The 19963-nt window shown below is 39.6% G+C and overlaps 3 protein-coding genes across 4 annotated transcripts in view; 1 reads left to right on the top strand and 2 right to left on the bottom strand.

Annotated features, from left to right (window-relative positions):
* The window catches only part of pld1a (phospholipase D1a), a 30643-nt gene extending 27129 nt beyond the window's left edge, over positions 1 to 3514 (bottom strand). The window contains exon 1 of the mRNA XM_063499569.1: positions 3366 to 3514. The gene's annotated coding sequence lies outside the window, so the exon portion shown is untranslated. The remainder of the gene's footprint in view (positions 1 to 3365) is intronic.
* Positions 3515 to 7486: 3972 nt separating this feature from the next.
* Positions 7487 to 8751, top strand: ghsra (growth hormone secretagogue receptor a). The gene is made up of 2 exons (XM_063499072.1): positions 7487 to 8327; positions 8438 to 8751. The coding sequence occupies exons 1-2, from the start codon at positions 7487 to 7489 to the stop codon at positions 8749 to 8751; spliced, it is 1155 nt and encodes a 384-aa protein (XP_063355142.1).
* Positions 8752 to 13938: 5187 nt separating this feature from the next.
* fndc3ba (fibronectin type III domain containing 3Ba) overlaps positions 13939 to 19963 on the bottom strand; it is an 85817-nt gene continuing 79792 nt past the window's right edge. For both annotated transcript variants that reach the window (XM_063498800.1, XM_063498802.1), the window contains exon 27: positions 13939 to 18569. In XM_063498800.1, the coding sequence (XP_063354870.1) occupies positions 18258 to 18569 (312 nt within the window). In that variant the 3' untranslated portion in view covers positions 13939 to 18257. The remainder of the gene's footprint in view (positions 18570 to 19963) is intronic.

Raw genomic sequence — 19963 nt, forward strand, 5'->3', positions numbered from 1 at the left:
AATGGGTTGTGTTCTCAGCATGAAGCTTAAACCAAATCCTAAATATTTTGAACAAAGCCGTCTGTTCAAATATGCTAAAAGGAAAATATTCTGCTGCTTCAGGGCATCCTGTTGGCAAAAGGGACTTAGATATGCAACACAAACATTTTTTAAACCATCAAAGGAGATTTCATGCACCAGTTCTAAAATCTTGTGCTTTCACTTCTCCATTGTATCTCAAAGTCATCACCTTTTAAGGTGTCTAACAGCTTTGAAGAAGCAAAATGATGCTTTAAATAATAAATCATTAAACTTTAAATCTTCAACAGCGAACGGTACTTGCATTAGTGACTCTTAACTGCACTTTTGTTTACATTATAGGTCAAGCAAAGACGATATAAAGCCATTACACTGTGTTTTCAGGACAGCCACATTCAAGGTTCATACCAGAAACTGCTAAAGACATCAAAAGACAAAAATACAGTGCAGCACTTCTCTCTGACACATTCACTAATTACGCTCAGTGCAATCAATGCATCCTGTCTTTTTGCACAAAAAACAAACATGTCATGCAAAACACATTCATCTAATATCTACCAAATTTTAAAAAAGATTAATATCATCATGATATAATTTTTGCACATTTTTGTTGTATTTATGAAGATTTCTGAGCAACATAAAATTAAAAATGAATAAAAGTTGCTATTCAACCTTTTGTTTAGACAGATTTCCCGTTTATGGTCTGTGCCATTGCATTGTGGTAGAAAACAGATTATTGTTTTGTAGATTACGATAAAGAAATAAAATAATCAGTATAAAAACATCAGTATATTATCTAGCCTCAAACAGATTGGAGATTGTGGGAAATCACCTACTCTGGCAGACTAAGATATGACATATGACACACGCTGATTATATGTTTTTGACACAATAACCAACTCTATGACTACGATCATCACTGCTTATTTACAATTTTACCGTAAAAACTTTTCTTAATCACCTCTAAAACAGACTCTGATGTCTGCATATATGTGTTGATAAAAAAATTCATTTTCAGAGCTGCTTCTTGAATCCAAAAGCACTACTTAAAAACACATTTCTACCAGTTGACCTCAGCATATTTGTCCACCTTAAATTGGCATCCAGTACTCCTACTTTTCTCCCTCTATAATAAATCTGCTTGCAATACATGTTTTAAAGTGTCAAATCATTGAAAGGAACACTGGAGGCGGACTGAACATATCAACCTCAGCAGAGGTGCTGTCACTGATTATCCATTAAGTGTGAGGAAAAATAGGTAGTTTGTGAAATGTACCATCTATCCTGGATTCCTGTGCGATAGCCAGTCTGACATTTATGAAGTGCTGTGGCAAACACAGTGATTGACTGAAACTTTTTTAAACATAAAATACATGTAAACGGCATTTTTGAATTAGAGACTACAAGTCACGCTCGCTGATACACGCCATGGTACGTATATAGCAGCACAACAAAGGTAGCATAAATGTAGCTTGGCATTTATAGACTGAGCAGTGCCAAGCTCCTCGTGGCGCAGATGGTACAAAGATAGAGAGAAGAAGGGAGGGAGGGAAGCAATGAGAGAGGTCTGTGACACCTCTTTTTCTCTGCCCACACTAAAGCTGCCTATTATCTAATCCTTCACACCATGGATAGGGGGATTGGGATGGTCAGAGCGGCAGAGAAAGCAAGACATACAGTAGATGCCAGAAAAAGAGAGCGAGCAATCGTCATCATTGCCAGAGTGTCGTTTGGCTGATGGTAACACAAGGCATCATTGTACTGAGGGAGTGAGAGAACTGCTCCCTCTCTCCGCTTCAGCCAAGCCTGATTCGGCTCGACCAGTGTGGCCAAGTCCGAGGCTGGAAACTACTAAAGTTTAACTTGCGCCAGACCACTGAAGTGACTCATGATTACAGTGGTAGGAAAAAAGTATAGAGGATCTCTGAGTTCTTGAATTGAAGGGTTGGTGCATGCAAAATATAATTTAGTGGCTGAGAAAGAAAGCACTATGTTCAAAAATAGACACAATATGAATGCAAACATCTTAGGTGCTGATGTGCTGTACTGTATGATGTAGTATGAGTGTCAAATGGCCCAGGGAACGTGGGGAAATGTACACCGTGGAGAACAGCAGCGACAGGTTGGTCTCCTGGTTCATTTCAAATACATTGAAATAGCTCGTCTACAGACTTGCTCCTGAAAAGTCAATGAAAAACTGTGAGAATTTGGAAAAGAATATACTCTATAATGCTTTAATTATACATATAGATATATTTTAAATCGTAGTTGGAAAGCCCAAAAGAATATTTGTGGGTTTTTTGATGGTGGCACATTGTCTGGCAGAACACAAGCCAGAAGTTCACATCTGGATTTAATTTGTAGTACTAAATCTGAGAGCCTTGCTAACAACACTGATCAGCCCTGTCCCTTCTAAGCAGCAAACTGCAATGATGCAAAACTTATTATGCTACTTTTCTACTTTAAAAGAATGGTGGGTGGTTATAGCAAAGATCATAATCAAGAAATCTTCAGCTCAGTATTTTTCTTACTGTCCAACAAATACTTAATAACAAATACATCACACAGCAAGCACAGCAAGAAAACACATAGACTTAGGTCGATAAACTTAAACGCATGCATTTAAAGCCTCAGGCAGGAATAACAGTAATAAAGTTTACTGTTTAATTATGCTGGCACCACAACAAAAAGTATTGAGGTCATGCCTGTGCAAAAGACTATTGAATGCCAGAGGTCAGTATCCAGTATATCTGTTGCAAAGACAACAGAAGAACTGCAGAGGGGAGGGGGCTGGTTTTCTATGGGCGAACAGCAGGAAAAAAAAATATCTGCAGTCTTCCCATGACATTCCAGCTGCAGCAACCAGCTTTCACACAAGGCATGAGAAAGGGGACATCAGGCCAACACACAAACAGACATGCACACACGCACACCTGTGAAGTCTTATGCAACAGGTAAAACATTATTTGTCACAGCATTACACTGGTACAAAGTAAACAACAAAAAGATCAGGAGATTCATCTTCACACCTCACTATAGCACCCACTCTTTACATTTTACACTTTACTTGTGACTAAATCTTAGTACAGCATATATCATTTTGTGACAAGGAACAGAAACAGTCAAATGCACATTAACCACGTATTTACTCTGCTGCAGCTCAAAAAGAACTAATCCAACTTGTTCAGCAGTACTCCAGTATAATCCACTGTACATTTCTTGTCCATGATTCCAGTGATAACCCAAAACCAAAGAGTGTCACAGACACATATCTCCCAAAGCCCCTGGACGCAAATAGAACAGAGCAGACAGAAACAAACAGAGAGTCAGAGGGACACATTACCAACCTGCTCTTTCTGTGGACGTGCAGTCCACATGTTGCTTAGTCTGATCCACCTGGCTTTACTCAATGTTGGGCAAAACTAAAGCAACTAAGACGCCTAAGCAGACAAAGAATTGCACAGCAGCAGCAGCAGCGGCGGCAGCAGACAGCTCCTTCTAGTCTGCACTTCTGTAAGTGTGGCTGGGAAAAAACTAACAGTGAACTCTCTCCAACTCCTCAGGAAGGGAGGGGTCACACAAACTCTAGGCCAATCACAAAAAGAGACTCTTCCCATAGCCTTTTCTCATTGGATAAAAAATAGTGCTGGACTTGTGCTGAAGTAGGAGGAGTACACTTGGGAAATTCTTTGACACTGACTCTGCCTATTATCTCATCACTTCTCACTTTTACTCATTCTCTGTTATTTGTTTATTTTTCTTGCTTTCCATTATTTATAGCTCATCTCTCTGTGTATCATTGCACATTTCACTTGGGTCTTATACTAAATATTTAAAAATAATAATAAGAAAAAAAAGAAAAATAGTTAGGCATTTGATTTGGCTGTGTCTTCACTTAAACTTGGTGTATAAATACAAATTATACTCCGTATATTTTGCCTTCAAACTAAAAGGAAAGCGATCTCTTCTTCCATCTAGTGGAATAATTGATGTACTGCACCTCTGTGCAGGCCAAGCACAGCCGGAGTTTATATTATGGGTTTGATAGGGACTTTAACCTGAAATCGACCACACCCTGGAAACACTTTCTCAGTTAACATTGCAGATAAAAATGTAACCACAAACCTTTACCACATTTACCACGTGCACTTGACACATGAAGGATGATAAATGTGCTTCATTTTCAAATAAAAATAGATGAGAACTGTCTTTTTCTAAATAAATAACACACATTTCAACACTACTAAAAATAAACGTATCTGAGAAATTAAATCGATCCCGACACTAAAATAAAAACATGACATAACAGGTAATATAACCAGTTTTGCTGTTAACTCGTGTTGTCTTAGAAACAATCCAATTTTGTCCATGTAAATAGTGAGTCAGTCTGTTATTTGGCATTACTTCAGTTGTTATGGGCACACCAAACCACGACGTTTGACTGTGCAGTACAAATGTCTAAAGTTGTTCTTTAGACCATTGTACAAATACGCACTTGCATGTGTAAACACACGCATCCAATGGTCTGTACACACATCTATATCAAATGATGACAGATACATACCGGAAACCTTCAAAGCACGGCTGTCCCGAAAGCTAACGACAGCAAGATCAGTCTTTCTCAAGTCATTTCTAACTAACCGGCTCCTCGCTTAAACACACACACATCATAATTCAGTGGTCATAAACGGTGTCGGCTGGTAAGCACTGAGCAAAGGGCAGAGAGATAACAGCAATTGAAACATGAGAATCTCATCCGTGCAGGAAAAACAGAACTATGATGCCAGTCAAAGGTGTGATTTTTGCCATTTTATTTTTGTTTTCGCTTAAGACAACAGGAAAATAATCTGATATATCTTAATTATATGTCATTAAATATGGTGATAAGCCTCTCACTCTTATCGAGGCAATCCTAACCTACCCTAGTGCACTGTGGTGATTGGTCTGCCTTCCATCCACCTTTTTGGGTGTTTGCACACATACATTCACTCACTGCATTTCTTATACTGCTGACTTACACACTCCATTGTTAGTTAGTAGAGCAGAGATGCCAGAACGTGCCCAGAAATTATCACATGGTGAAGGGGAAGTTATGATGTTGGGCTTTTGTGACAAGCCCCACAAGTTTGGAGGTCATTTTGGTTCCAATAGGCAACTTATACAAATGTGATTTGGCAACTTGAAGTCCATTCATAGTGTATATTGATCTACAACCCAAAATTCTAAATTACTTCTGTAAATAAAGACAGAATGCAATGGTTTGCAAATTACTTGTTTCCTATATTTAACTGAATATAGTAAACTGAGAAATATTATTTATTTATCTATCCATCTATTTTCTTAACCATTTAAGAAGTAGAAATTAAGTATAAGCTTTAAATTGTTTTTGCAAAGTAGGTTTGTAGGTGAGATTGTTGTAAAGTAACACATGTTTATTCAAATTCATGTATTCTTAGATTCTGAACTTTTCAGTGAAGAAATAGGTGTTATTTCGTTGTGGGAAATGGTAATGTACATTGTTGTCCGAACTAGAGAATGTTTATACAGCACTGAACATATCAGGGGGTATATTTTAATGGCAATCTGAAAATGCACAAGATCGTGGGGTTATCAATTATTCTGTTAGTGTTACCTGCGTTTTTGTTTTGTTTTGTTTTTTGTATTTTAATTTAAGGCAGAATGGCCAATTATCGTGCCAGTTCTTAGGGCAACATATGATATATTGTGAAAGTTAAATAGGTAATGGGCAACCAGAAAAGAAAGTGTCTTTTTCTGCTTTGTGCAAAGGGGTAATTCATTATAATCCATATTTCTAGGGCGCATGACAATTTGAGACCTCAGCAGCAGCTGCTTCCAGGCCCTTGGTTGATGAGCTAAGAGGTGGAAAACGGGCGGAGCAAGCCTATGTGGAGACTTGAAAATTGGATCACACGACAACTCTGGATCATGGGTGGGAAATGGAATTTATTATGTTAGTTTCAGTTAGGTTTTGGCGCGTTCTAACCCTTTTTGTGTCTTTGTGGGCTGATCAGCCACTATTTAAGTTTCCATTTTGTCTCATTTAGGTAGGTCAGTGTTTGTTGCCAGCTTTTGAGTAGAGTTCTGTTACTCTGACCTCTTTTATGGGCCCAATATTTATTTTATTTTTATTTATTTATTTGTTTTTATTTTTTGTATAATTTAACCAAGTTTGTTTTTATGGACTTTAACCTGTGCCTGACTTTCCTTGTCTTCTCGGTCCATCACATCATAAAACAGAGAGAGTCGAATTATTCTCCAAATGCTAATGAGGAATACTTTTTCTCATTGGCTGGTGGTAAACACAAAAGGCATAATTGCTTAAAATTCTGAAACCGCTACCAATCACTGTAACAGTACCGGTAGGTGGTGTTGCAGCATCACACTCAGAGCAGACCCCCACAACACAACCACTTCACTTGGGTAAGATGTTTTGCGCACCGGGAATCATGATCCACACACTGGATATGCACCATAACTACAGGAGCAGAACAGAAGTCTGGTGTTAAGGTGGATTTTTTCATCGGTCTTGACTGATATTTCTTCTTTGACCATTTGGACTCTTAGATTTATTATTCTATTGACAATGCATCGTTCTTTCGTGGTGTTTGTGAGTTTTATTAAACTGTCTCCCTTCCGTCAGACAGTGATTGTTTTCACGCTAGTTGTTATTTGCCCGTTTGTGTTTGGCTGAGTTTGAGCGTCACTGTCATTTGCAGGACAGATGTTTTTTGCCGCTGCCGCATCATTATGACCCTGAGTCTGACTCACCACCACATGCTGCCAGATGCAACTCGTCAACCGATCCAATATTTTGCTTTTTATTTTGTGCAAACGCGGGGACTTGCTGCCGCTGATGGGGACTCTTTGGGACTTCTTAGCGCATGAAGGACATCAAGCTTCTGGTGGGTTTCACAAATATTTTTTTTTAAAGATGGAGAAGATAAGATGCGCTTAAATATTAGATTTTGAAATACTAGATCTGTTTTTATTTTCTGCCATATCCGTTTTTATTGGAGTACACATCCCCAAAAATTTCGGCTGGCGATTTATAGCTTGCGAATATCCGGATGTAATGCATTTTGTAACCATCACTCCTACTCTTCAGGTACTTTTGGAACACTTTAGTGTGCGTTATGAAGATGGAGTGGATAATTCGGATCGATCTGAGATGGCCTCATATTTCTGTTATAGTCTGTTCAACACCGTCTATTTCGTTTTTGATCTTCAAAGTAAAGAAGTGTTAGGCTACACAGGATTGCTTGCACCACTAAGGATATTACTTGTGTTCACGCCTGATCTCCTCCGTTACACGTTTTTCTTAACTCCGGAAATCAAACAATGAATAACGCAGGTGAGTGCGGCATCGAGGGGCATGAGGAGTCCCAGATCCAGGGTAACATCAGCAGTCAGGGTCAGGTGCGGCCGGGAGAATAACCCAGAGGCAACAATGCCCTCCTGGCCCAGCCAACTGGAGTGCCTCCACCATAACTGCACCTGGGAGGAGACCAACAATACCATAAGCAAAGCTGACCCTTCCTCGCCCCCTCTCAATTATTATTCAATTCCTCTCCTAACGGCCATCACCGTCGCCTGCACACTGCTGTTTCTGATAGGGGTGGCCGGGAATGTTATGACCATTTTGGTGGTCAGCAAGTACCGGGACATGCGCACGACCACCAATCTGTACCTGTGCAGCATGGCGGTATCTGATCTACTCATTTTCCTTTGCATGCCACTTGACCTCTACCGCATGTGGAGATACAGGCCCTGGCGCTTTGGAGACGCGCTCTGCAAACTCTTTCAGTTTGTGTCAGAATCAAGTACTTACTCCACCATCCTCAGCATCACCGCCCTGTCAGTAGAGCGCTACCTGGCGATCTGTTTCCCATTGCGCGCCAAGGCTCTGGTAACCAAAAGGCGCGTACGAGCCTTGATTTGTCTGTTATGGACAGTGTCCCTTTTGAGCGCAGGCCCTGTGTTTGTCATGGTGGGAGTAGAGCAGGACACCATGGGGCCACTAAACTTCAGTTCGTGGATGAATGAGTCTAACTTATTCCTGGAGGCTGAGGACACCCGAGAGTGTAAGATGACGCACTATGCTGTGCAATCCGGTCTGATGGGGGCCATGGTGTGGCTGAGCTCCGTTTTCTTCTTCATGCCCGTGTTCTGTCTGACAGTGCTCTACGGCCTGATAGGCCGTCGGCTGTGGCAAAGGCACCGAGAGACGAATATGAGCAACCGCGTGTCTCACAGGGACAAGAGCAACAGGCAGACCATAAAGATGCTGGGTAAGTTTCCAGAACTAATAAAGATATATATTTTTAGGTAGAAAAGGTTAATCAGCACCTCCTTTGACTAACCCCTGCCCCTTTTTGTGTGTGTTTTCTTCTTCCAAAAGTGGTTGTTGTGCTGGCCTTTGTCCTGTGTTGGTTGCCTTTCCATGTGGGTCGCTACTTGCAGTTCCGCTCTCTGGATGCTCCTTCCCCGTTGCTGTCGTTGTTATCAGAGTACTGTAGCTTGGTGTCAGTGGTTCTCTTTTACTTGAGTGCTGCCATCAATCCCATCCTCTATAACACCATGTCGTGGAAATACCGGGGTGCAGCGGCGCGTCTCTTCGGCCTGACCGACAGCCTGCCGCCACGGGGTCGCACAGCGAGCACTGTGAAGGGAGATGGCTCAAACGGCTGGACAGAGTCTACAATCAGCTTTTGAATGCATGGCCTAAATGGCTGGCGTAATGAATAAAGCTATTAGTTGTGGATCTACATTACTCACGTAAAGGCCATAATTTCTGTCAGGGCGATGCAAAATTGTGGTGAGCACTTGCCTTTATTTGACTGGAATCAAAAAGGATGATTAAAAAAGCACGAGCCATAAACGCTCAACATGCATAAAACACTTTTCTTTTAAATACAATTTGCTCAGTTACTTGTCTTGTTCGGTTATTTCAGCAAGTGCCACACACTATTCATAGAAAACAAGTGAAAAGCAAAACTGGTGAAGTGCAAAAGTCACTGGCCTGAAATGCTTACAGGATATCAATCAAAAACAGACACGCACGCCTGTGTGCTCACATATAAATGTCACGCACATCTACAAATGCCTTATACTGCATTTATATTCTGGATGACAAAGAAAGCACTGTAGAATTTGTGGCACTGCTCTGTACTCTTTAAGACAGAGGCAGAGGTGCAGTGTGTATGTGCATGTGTGTGGAAGAGATTTTTGCATGTGCTTTGCAGGCCAAGTGTCATGCTTTTGGGTATGCTTTTAGTCACGTTACATGAAGATGTTGTGGGTTACTGTTATAAGTTGTCAAAATTCCCAGTGGCCACTTTTATATTCAAATCCATGCTGTGTTTGGGATCAATGGGGTGAGTCAACAGTCCCTGTGAATATTCTTGTGAATCTTTGTGGTGCACAGCCCTTGCTTATTTTTTTGTGATCGTGAGACAATTTATATTTCCAAAATATGTATCAGTCTCTGATCTTGTTGAATGTATTTCACTGTTAAATGATCAGCACTGTTTAATCTGTAGGACTAGGGATGGGTACCGGTGTCCGGTGCCATGATGGCACCGGTTCTGACATAAACGGTAGTAACCAGACCGAAAAGCAGCGCACATTTCGGTGCTTTATTTCGGTGCTTTTTTTCCCTGAGCTGTGATGACTTTAGATTTTAGCCAATCATTTTACGTTTCCGAGGATAGTAGGCGGGGCCAGGCACGTACGTTCTTTTAGAGCAGAGCTACAGATCAAAAATATCCAAGGCAAAGCGGCCAAAAGTCTGGCTGTACTTCATAGCAAAATATGCAAACTCAGCAGCCTGCAACAAGTGCTTTAAGCTGATACTGTGCTACTGTCAAAGGAGGTAACATCTCGAATCCGATGAAACACCTGGCGACGCATAGCGTTTTTTTAAAAGCCGAGAAATGCATCGTATTTGCTAGCTTGCTGCGAGACCTCACACCGAGCACATCTACTGCGGGTGTGGTGCCTGTTATCGGACCCGGAGTTAGCAACATCCCCCAAGAACCCGAAGAGTAGAGTCCTGGCCCCTAGCCCTGCCAGTGTAGCAGAAATGATGACGGATGATGATGGCAGCAGCAGCCGTTCTTCTCTGCGTGAGTAGCTTAATGTTGTTCGTGTGTAATTCACGTTGAGTAGGCTAACCACGTTATTAAATTAATGCATGTAAGGTGAACTAGCAAACACCGTCATAGTTACATGCGGCTGTCTTCTTGTTTGACGGCAGATACTCCCTTCACCCTGGCCAAAAAGGCTAAAATGACCAAAGAAAAAGTGGAAAACAGCTAAACATGAGAGGTTTTTGGACAAAGTTTGTGTTTTTTCCATTGATTAAGCACTGCTTCCAGCCAAGAGTGATACCATATATGCCCCATAGCTGCAGAAAAGGCTAACATTGTTATATTTTTACAAAAAACAGCTGAACATGAGAGGTTTTTGGGCCAATTTTGTGTTCTCCATTCTTTAAGCACCGGTTTGAGCACCGGCACCGTTTCAAAAGTACCGGTTTGGCACCAGTATCGGATAAAACCTAACGATACCCATCCCTATGTAGGACCATCAGAAATGTGTATTGGGGGGTGTGTGTGTGTGTGTGGGGGGGGGGGGGGTCCTATAAGGAGGCATCGCAAAAGGTTTTTACAGGTCTTATGACTCTGCAAGTTTAGGTCTGGTGCATACGCAAAGAAAGCTGCCTGTTAATGTATAAATAAACATGTTAGCAGTCACTTTCTGGGCCATGTGAACTGTGCACCATTTTCCAAAAGTGTTATCCACATGTTTTCAGTCACCAGCTATAGTTACATATGTTGCACTGATTAAACATACAATGCTATCTTTTGCTGTGGCTGTAAACACAAAACGTTATTATAAATTTGTCTAATTTACCAATAGCAACCATGCTTTTTGCAGCCAATGAAAACATTCATTTTCACTAGTCCTGCTTCTATACAAGTAGCCTCCACTGTAAGCTACCCCATGGCTTCACAGTTATCTTTAGGAGACATGGTTTTCCACTGACAAACGAGAGAAGTGAGTTCTCACACGATGTAAATTGTATAATATGTGTCTTCTTTTTCTCATTTAACAATTTACTAAAGCCTGGAAGATGAAAAGTCTTCATGGGTGATTAAACAGCAGATCATGGCATGTAAAGTGATTTTAAATGTTCTCCAGTCTGATGAAGTGCTACAACAATGTATAAGAAAATTTTAAAATAGATTTTCCTTTGAGCTTGTGTAAGATAACACAACAGGTGGAAATGTAAAAGTGGTACATTTTGTAAAGTGATTTGTAAAGAGCCTTGTCGAAAAGATCTTTGCTATAATTTGTATATAGATGCTTTGTAATGCAGTACACTCAGGTGGTTTACGCAGTCCAAATCACCACAGCAGCTTCCTTGATTTAAAACATGGCCTCATGACTTTGAAGAATGTATCTGTTAAATGAATGTTTATAACCATATACTGATAACATGACATGCTTTTATCAATCCATACTTATTAACAGTCAAAATTTATTGCTTTTTTTTTTTTTTTAAATCTATGTGACTATCTTCACTTAGTTAATGTGTATGTCTATGATAATGTCTTGTAAAAGAAACAAAAAGTTTCCTCCTCTTTTGTACACAGTATTCATATTCTTTGTGTAACCGACTTGACAGTCAGAAAATTGTCCTCAACAGATATGAGATGCAAACTGCAATCGGGGTTATTAAACAAACAAACACCAGTAAACACCTTCTCAGTCACATTAAAAAATAACAAAAGATAACAATAGGGTATGCAGTCGTTTCTCCATGTGGCCCAGCAGTACCCCACTATATAATGCTGGCCTCAAAGGGGTTTAACAGTGGCCACAGGGACACTGCTATGTGCTCGCTCCCATCTCAGCTGACAGGATTTTCTTGGTGCCACCAGGCTCCATTCTATCACATTAGATAGCTTATAAGACAGCAGGTGCTGCCAATATGAAGCAGAGCTCAAAAGAGCACTCATTCATCACTAAATTCACCTCAGGTACTTGATCAAAACACTAACAGGGGAGTCAGCAAAAGCCTTTGAGTGCAAAAATGTTCAGCAGATTGACTTAGAAAATTAGAATGACTATGAAAGGTAATGAAGGATTCACAGTGAATTAAAGCTCAAAGTTGAGTTGGTAACTCACAGGAGAAGTGGGTGGATGAAAGGTGGAGAGAAGAAGAGATCTGAAACACGAAAGTCCACATTCAGTGGAAATGGACAATAAAACACAAGGTGAAAGAGAAGAGGCTCAAACAGTGAGTCAGAAATCATAAGAGGTTGTTTAAATGAAGGTTGTGAGTGTGGATAAATGAACATTACACAATTAGGATGAAAGTGGAATTAAATAAGTATTTTTAAAAATGCAGCACCTTTTTTATTATTTTGATACCAGTTCAGACAAGCTAATGTTTGCTGGTATACCAACACACTGACTGTTTACAAGTACACTCACAGGGGTGGACCAAAAATGAAGTCATCTGCGAATGGGATAGTGCAGATGGTTCAGACCAGGAAAAACGCAGCTATATTTTTTCATCCGTCTCCTGATGATGACAAAAAGAATCCTCCAAGAAGCATTCGTTCAAATAAGATTAGGCATCTGTGTCCACACTAGTGGCACCTAAAGTTATTGTCAATCTCCTTCATCCTGGTTGGGACAAGCACTCTGTGTCTGTGCTAAATTTTACATTTAATTCGATAGTCAAGTGAAAACATTAAAGGCATCATTATAAACTTCAGTCTGTACAAAAAAACCCAGCCTGCACTGTTTTTTGTTAATACAAAAACAATTGCTTAAAAATTTAAGTCTAAATAGTTCAGTATAGACTTTTGAACATGAAATAAATATGAAATGTTGATTTTCCCCATGAGGAATACGTACATAACCCTATCAGTGTATTAGCAGTCTGGACTGTTAATTATTAAGCTATCAATTTTGACCCAAACATTTGAAAGCCACAAAGTGACACTTTTGATTTTGTTTCTCGGGAATCTTTGGAAAAAGGTTCCTGCATCAAAAATGTCAAAACTGGAACACCCGACAGTGAAATCCTACCACTTCCAGTCACTTGACTTATACTATATTAACCTACAGAACGGTATTGTTCAACAAATGCTACCACAGTGCACTTAAAAAAAAAAAGGATTTGTAGTTTGACTAGGAAAATAAATGTTTGATTTTCTTTCATAAATGTAATCTATGGTCAGTTTCTACCTCTTAAGACAAAAAGACAAATGTTCCTCTGATGCCCTTGGATTGCCTCCGATTGAGGAATATTGAGCTTGCAGTTCTGCAGTTTCTGTCCGGCTGCCCTCAGGGCCAACAGGGCATAAAGTCTGTGATTTAGTCTTGTCACAGCTTTCTGGTTAAACAGTATTAAGGCCACCAGAGAGTAAATCTCAACATGACAAACTTTCACAGACACACATTTACGCTCACCTCAAATCCTTGAACCCTAAGTGATGAATTAAAGGCAAAAACTATTATATTAATGATTTGCGGTGACATTTCAAATGAATTACAGTGCTCTTAAGATGAGCTCTCCAGCTGAGTAATTCTAATTTAAACCCTAATATTATAAATATTGATTATCAGTCCTCTATGTTTACAACAGTACACAAAGGTGATGCAGATGAAATGACAATAATAACCCTCTTATTAAATCTGAAAGATACAAATCAATACTGCCACAGAGAATGTCAGAAGTGCGTTTATACTTGTTTCTCCACCATATATTGATGTATTCAGCTGGTTTGGGAAGTCCTATCCAAAACAAGAACAAACCAACAAACTGCAGAGCATCGTTGTGTTGAAGCGTAATGTTGACATTCAATAAACAGTGCAATTAAAGACAGAAAAAAATTAAAACATTTATTGGGCATAAATATATTATATATACGCTACCGATACAGTTACGTCTTACATACATAGGGTAGTATTTGCAAAAATCTATACATTAAAATTGATATGGCAGTTTCTTTTATATAATGCATATGAAATTGTCTAACATTTACAATACAAGAAGAAATGCATGAATTTCTTTTTTTCCTCAATTCGTAGACCATGACAACGTTGGAATGTTTATTTTTGAATTGTGAGGTAAAAATATGTTTCTGTTTTTGTCTTACTTAAAAAATAGTTAAATACCTGTGAGTCTCTGTATGTTTGTCAAATCGCCAATCTCTCAGTCAAAATCTCTACATGTACAAAACATTAAAAAAAGAAAAAAAAAAAGAAAAAAACTGATCAGAAGGCACAGACGTGGGGTTGCTGGGCAAAACATTGTCTCTCACTCTTGACATACCCGCCAAATGTACAGGACCTGCAGGGTGGTGAGTAGGGAGGCTGGGGTTCTATAAAATCACCTGTATTTGGGGGAAAAAAACGCAAAAAAAACCCAACAATGCACATCAAGGGAGTACCCTGCCCACAAACACAATGCCTTTTTGTTAACACTGTGCTAACCTTGGACTATTTAACACTAGCATAACTGGCCTGACAATGACCATAGACAAAGCAAACCTCTGCTCTTCCACTGGGGAATTAAGGCTTAAAAAGGGGTAGTGTTGGGCAACATAACATCAGGAGTTTAAGGAAAGGACACCTCACAAGTCACCTGTCAATTACAATGCAACAGGCAGACACAAAATGAACACATCAGACAAAGGCACCATACTCCCTATAAACTTTCCTTTCTTTGTGGCTGTACTGTGCATTCTGCAGAGAGCGCAGAACTGCGCCCCAGTAATGCCAATGTCACAGTGATGCCAATAACAGAATAATGCCAATAAAAGTAACAGACAGTGTTGGCAGTAGAGTTTGGAATAGAGCAAAGGATCGTGTTTCCTATTGCTCATATTTACCTCATCAAGCCTAATGCTTGGCATAAAAAAGTGCTTCAACTCTGTTAGTCATAATGAATTTACCATCTTCTTCTATAGCTCTATAGATATCTCTGTATATCATCTCTTAGCAATGTATGGACACAAAAAAGCTCACTACTGCTATACCAGCACAAGCCTGAAAAAGGATTTATCAATATTATTATTTTCATCATCTGCCGGAAACCATCGTATGATTGTTTTTGCTTTCTTTACCTTTCAGTGTGAAATCAGGTTGTGTAAAAAAAAAAAAACGGAAAAAAAAACCCGGAAAAAAAACTCCACCGAAAGGGGCTACACATTTCATAATGGCACATTTTGCTTTACAAAACAAAACAATAAAAGATAATATGAAAAGAAGAAATATCACAGATCAAGTTAATGTTTTTTTTTTTTCCTTTTGAAAGAATAATGATAATAGTCGTAATGCTGTGTCGTTGCAGAAGAACATCACAGAACCCTTTAGACGATTCAAAACGCAACAACTAGTGGACATAAAAAGTTTGCACTTTGGCATTAAAACAGTAAAAATAGATATCAGAAGCTTCATTATAACACTAATCAGAACAAAAGCCAAAGGCAGCAACGTTTATCCCAAAACAGATGACTTGAATTGACCATAAGACCTGGCTTGCTACATGTCTCTCTAAGCGTTTCAAGAACTGCTCGCCTGTGCACAGCCAAAACAGGAAATGTAGAAAATAAAATAAAATAAAATAAAAATACATAGGCAATTTGGTTAAATGTTTGAAACGGCAATGATAACTGCAATTCATGGACTGATGAGCTACAGGTTCCCAACAGCTGTAAGAAAAATACTTAAAGGGTTACTGAGATAAGGAATGCTGGCCTTAATCATACAAACTAACATACATCCATTAAAACAAAAGAAAAAAAAAACATGCTACAAGAAAAAATTAGTATATAACTACACTTGTCTCTTAATCTTTTAACAATAAATAAATGAAGATTGCACTGTAATTGGCATGTAAAGTACTGTATGCAAATATATAGTATAAATAAAACCTAGAAAAGAACTCTACCTTTACTTTCCCACCAACTTTGGCAAAGGTTTTTTAAGCTAGTAAACCACTTTACTTACTGACACATACAGGAGCAAGGCACAGCACAGACAGAGCACAAGATACAGCATCAAAAATGAGAGAACAAAGGGAAGGAAGAGAGAAAAAAAGAAGAAAAGAGGCTAAAATGATAAATTATCATGATGACAGCAATAGGGATGACAAGATTAGATCTCCCCTCTGTGAGGCCTTATCCCTGAGGTACATTACAGGCTGCCAATCAGAGCTAATCATTACCTCCGTCTCCCATCCAATCCCTTTTACCCCCTGCACCCCACCCGACAAACGTGGACATGTCACACATTAATTACGCAGGTCAGGGTGACTTCTTTGGATTATCAGGGCATGTATTGGGTTGTACCTTGGCTTTGTTGCTTGGGGTTGGGGTAAAAAAGGGTTTCGGGGACTTGGGTGGGAGGTGAGGGGCTGTTATGTGTGTTAGAATGCCCTGTTCTGATGAGTTGTGTCCTGTCAAAGGCTTGTTTGGTTAGTGAACATTAGTTCAAGTCCTCAGAGAACATGTCCGTCTGAGGAGAGACCACAGACTTGCTACTGCTCTGATTACATATCAATAAAGCACCTTTTAATAGAGAGAGAGAGAGAAGAGAGGGAAAGTGAGAGTAGTGCATGGGCAGACAGATGGGATGGATCGAAAGCAAGAGAAAAGTGGCCAGAGCAAAAAGGGTAATTACAGATAATCACGGGTGGGAAATGAGAAAAGAGGAGAATAGACTTCAAATGCATTAATTGACAGGCTAGCTGGAAGGAGAAACAGCTTTAGCATTGCTCTGGCTGGCTAATTTTTAGTGGGGGCTAAAGCACAAGCTAACTCCTAATGGCTTTCCTAGTTAACACCCATACAGCTCTGAGAAGGCCGGTTAGCTGGCAGACTGTTAGCACCTCTGGGTCTGTGGAGCTACGTACATATCGCTAGTAAAGCTACAGATAAATAGGCTGGAGCAATGGTATTTGAGATGGTAGATTACAGAAGAACTGACCAATGGCCCAAAACATGCTCAGCCCAGCCCTTTCCTTGTCTGCTGCAGCCGATCACAATCACAGCCCGGCTCCCCAAAGCCAGTTTAAGCCTCACAAACCAATACCTTCAAGGGCTCATATTCTGAACCAAGACAAGTGTTTAAGGGCTCCTTCAAATAAATGTGCAAGCTGCTGAGCTGACCTCAGAGCTGCTGTCTATGAGCACCTAGAGTCCACTATTCCCCCTTTTACACTGTACTTCAGACCTTACATTGCCATCACTTATATTACATCAATTTATAGCATCATAGTATTTGCTATAATATACATATCTATATATAGAGTTCATATATTAGATTACTGGTTTTCCATTCTTTTGTAGATATAATAAAATCAAAGGATAGCAGCATCTTAAACCATACATGGATTGCATCACTTTGGTAGCTGAAACAGTGAATGAGTGAATGTAAAAAGCTAAGCAGATATGTGATTTACTTCTTAGGATGAAATGTCTTTCTCATTGTCATTGCATGAGTGTAATTGGATATGTGTGCATGGTTATGCATGTAAGTCTGCACCTTTGTCTGTGCACTGGGTATTTGTCAGTCTGCATGTGAGAACCGGTGCAAATTGCGTGAAATGTCTGACAGCCTGTAGAGTTGTAACAAACTGGGTAAGTAAGAACAACTAAAGCTTTGAAGGCCTACATTGGAATATGGCTGAATGAATAAAGACTACAGCAAAAACAAAATGCAAATTAAACACTGAAAAATAAACCAAAAAAGTAAGGCAATGACCATCAAGAAATATATGTTCTCTAAGTGAATATGTTTTAAAAAGATACAAAATAAAAACATGCAAGTCAGTCTGGAGAGCAACTGTTTTGCTCACAGCTATTTTAAGGCTTGATTATCAGCTTTCTTTCCCAAACGAGGTACAGCTCAGACAAGGCTTCCCTCGACAGAAATCCTTAACAAGTGAGACGGACAATGATATGAAGACAACAGAGACGGAGAAGGAAAAAACCCGAAGTGAGTGAAGGCAAAAGACAACAGGAACAAGGTGGGAGAAGCCTGAATCAAAAAAATAACCAAAAAAAACATAGATAGCGTTAGATGTACATCTCAAGTGTTTGTTTTGATTTCATTCGGTTCTTTCATAGATGTTTTTTAAAGTTTTTTTTTCTGCGATTTTGCTTTCTCTTTCTATCCTATAATTAAAAATTCCCTCACTTCATGAAGAAGTACTGTAGCAAGCAGGCCATGAGGATGGAAAAGCCTGCAAACACACACACAATCAGCGCCGCAAAGCGCTCGTCGCTCGAGATCAGGCCCGCTCCTCTGCCTGCTTCCACGGCACACTGCTCTCCTGATGATGCTGCCTCCTGGCGACGCAGCGTGAACAAAGAGGAAGGGCTCAGTGGTCCACACAGCTCCTGGCACGTATCCTGGCAACGGCGGCAGGCACCCACACGGAAACGGTAGTCTGTGTTGCTCTGGAGACCGGAGATTTGAAACACACCCTCCTCTCCCTTGAAAACCTTTGAAGGGAGGAAAGAGGTGAAAAAAGTTTTACAGCTGACTTGGATAAGAAAGACATTTTAACAAAGTAATAAGATAAGCGCAAAGGACGCAGATTTTCATCCAACTAAAAAGCATAACATGCTCCTGAGTGAAATCATTTTAGCTAGAAAACAGACATGCATGCTCACGTAAACTCATATTTTATTCAAAGAACACAGAAAAACACAAAACAAATTATATGTTAAACTGTGAAAATTTTAAGAAATTTTGAATTTAATGGCAGCAACATTTAATCCTCTTTTACCAACTTAGTAGATTTGTTGCTCAATTTTTGGGAGAGGAATGTTCTTCTATCATTCTTATTTGATAGGTTTCAACAGTCCTCATTAAGGTCTTCTTTGGTGTATTTTGTTTCTCATGATGTGCCAAACGTTTTCAGCTGGTGAAAGGTCTGGTGAAGAAGCAGGCCAGTTCAGCACCCGGACTCTTCTACAAGAAGCTGTCCAGGAGACATCTTTTTAATGACTACCCTTAAAAAGATGTCTCCTGGATGGGAGCATATGTTGCTCTAAAACCTATATATACACCTTTCAGCATTAATGTTGTCTTTCCAGATGAGCAAAGTGCCAGTTTCCCTAGGCATTATTGGGCTCCCATACCCTCAGGCATACAGGATTTTGAACTAAGCGCTGATAACAAGCCAAATGGTCCCTCTCTTCTGTAGTGTGGAGGACGTATCATTCAAGGGGGTATTCGCAGACTGTTGAATTCTCCTCCTAGCTTTGCTTCTGAGAAACTCTGCCCCTCTAAGATGTCATGTTACTGACATTTTGCCAATAAACCTAACTAGTTGCAAAATGTTCCTCCAGCTGTTTCTTTTTAGCACCACTTAGTTTTTTCGGTCTTTTGTTATCTCCACCCAACTCTTTTGAGACCTGTTGCTGCCATCAACTTCAAAATGAACTAATATTTTTTGATGAAATAGTAAAATGTCTCAGTTTAAAATTTCATGTCTCCTATGTTCTATTGTGAGTAAAAAACATGTTTAGGACATTTAAATGACCACCTTGTGTTTTTCTTTGCATTTTACAGGGTAGAGTTTCTTTGGAATTGAACTTGTAGAAAGGTAAGTGGTGTTTGTGTCAAGTGAGAAACCCCTGTTGCATTTTTCATGTGTGTAGACAAAAAACACCATTTTATTTTTAGTGCTGCAGTAGAAGAAGTGTTTTGATAAAGGTGCACTGAACTTTAGCTGTTAGACTCTCAAACTGACGAGAGGTAAATATAACTCTGAGTGCATTTACTGGTCTTCTCAGAAAGAAAGAAAAAAAAAACAACAAAAATGAGGAAAAACAACCCTGCCAAAAAAGAACACAAAATGTTAAAAGCAGCATCTGATAACATATGTCTG

The sequence above is a fragment of the Pelmatolapia mariae genome, linkage group LG16_19 (assembly GCF_036321145.2).
Source record: "Pelmatolapia mariae isolate MD_Pm_ZW linkage group LG16_19, Pm_UMD_F_2, whole genome shotgun sequence".
In the NCBI taxonomy this organism is placed as follows: Eukaryota; Metazoa; Chordata; class Actinopteri; order Cichliformes; family Cichlidae; genus Pelmatolapia; species Pelmatolapia mariae.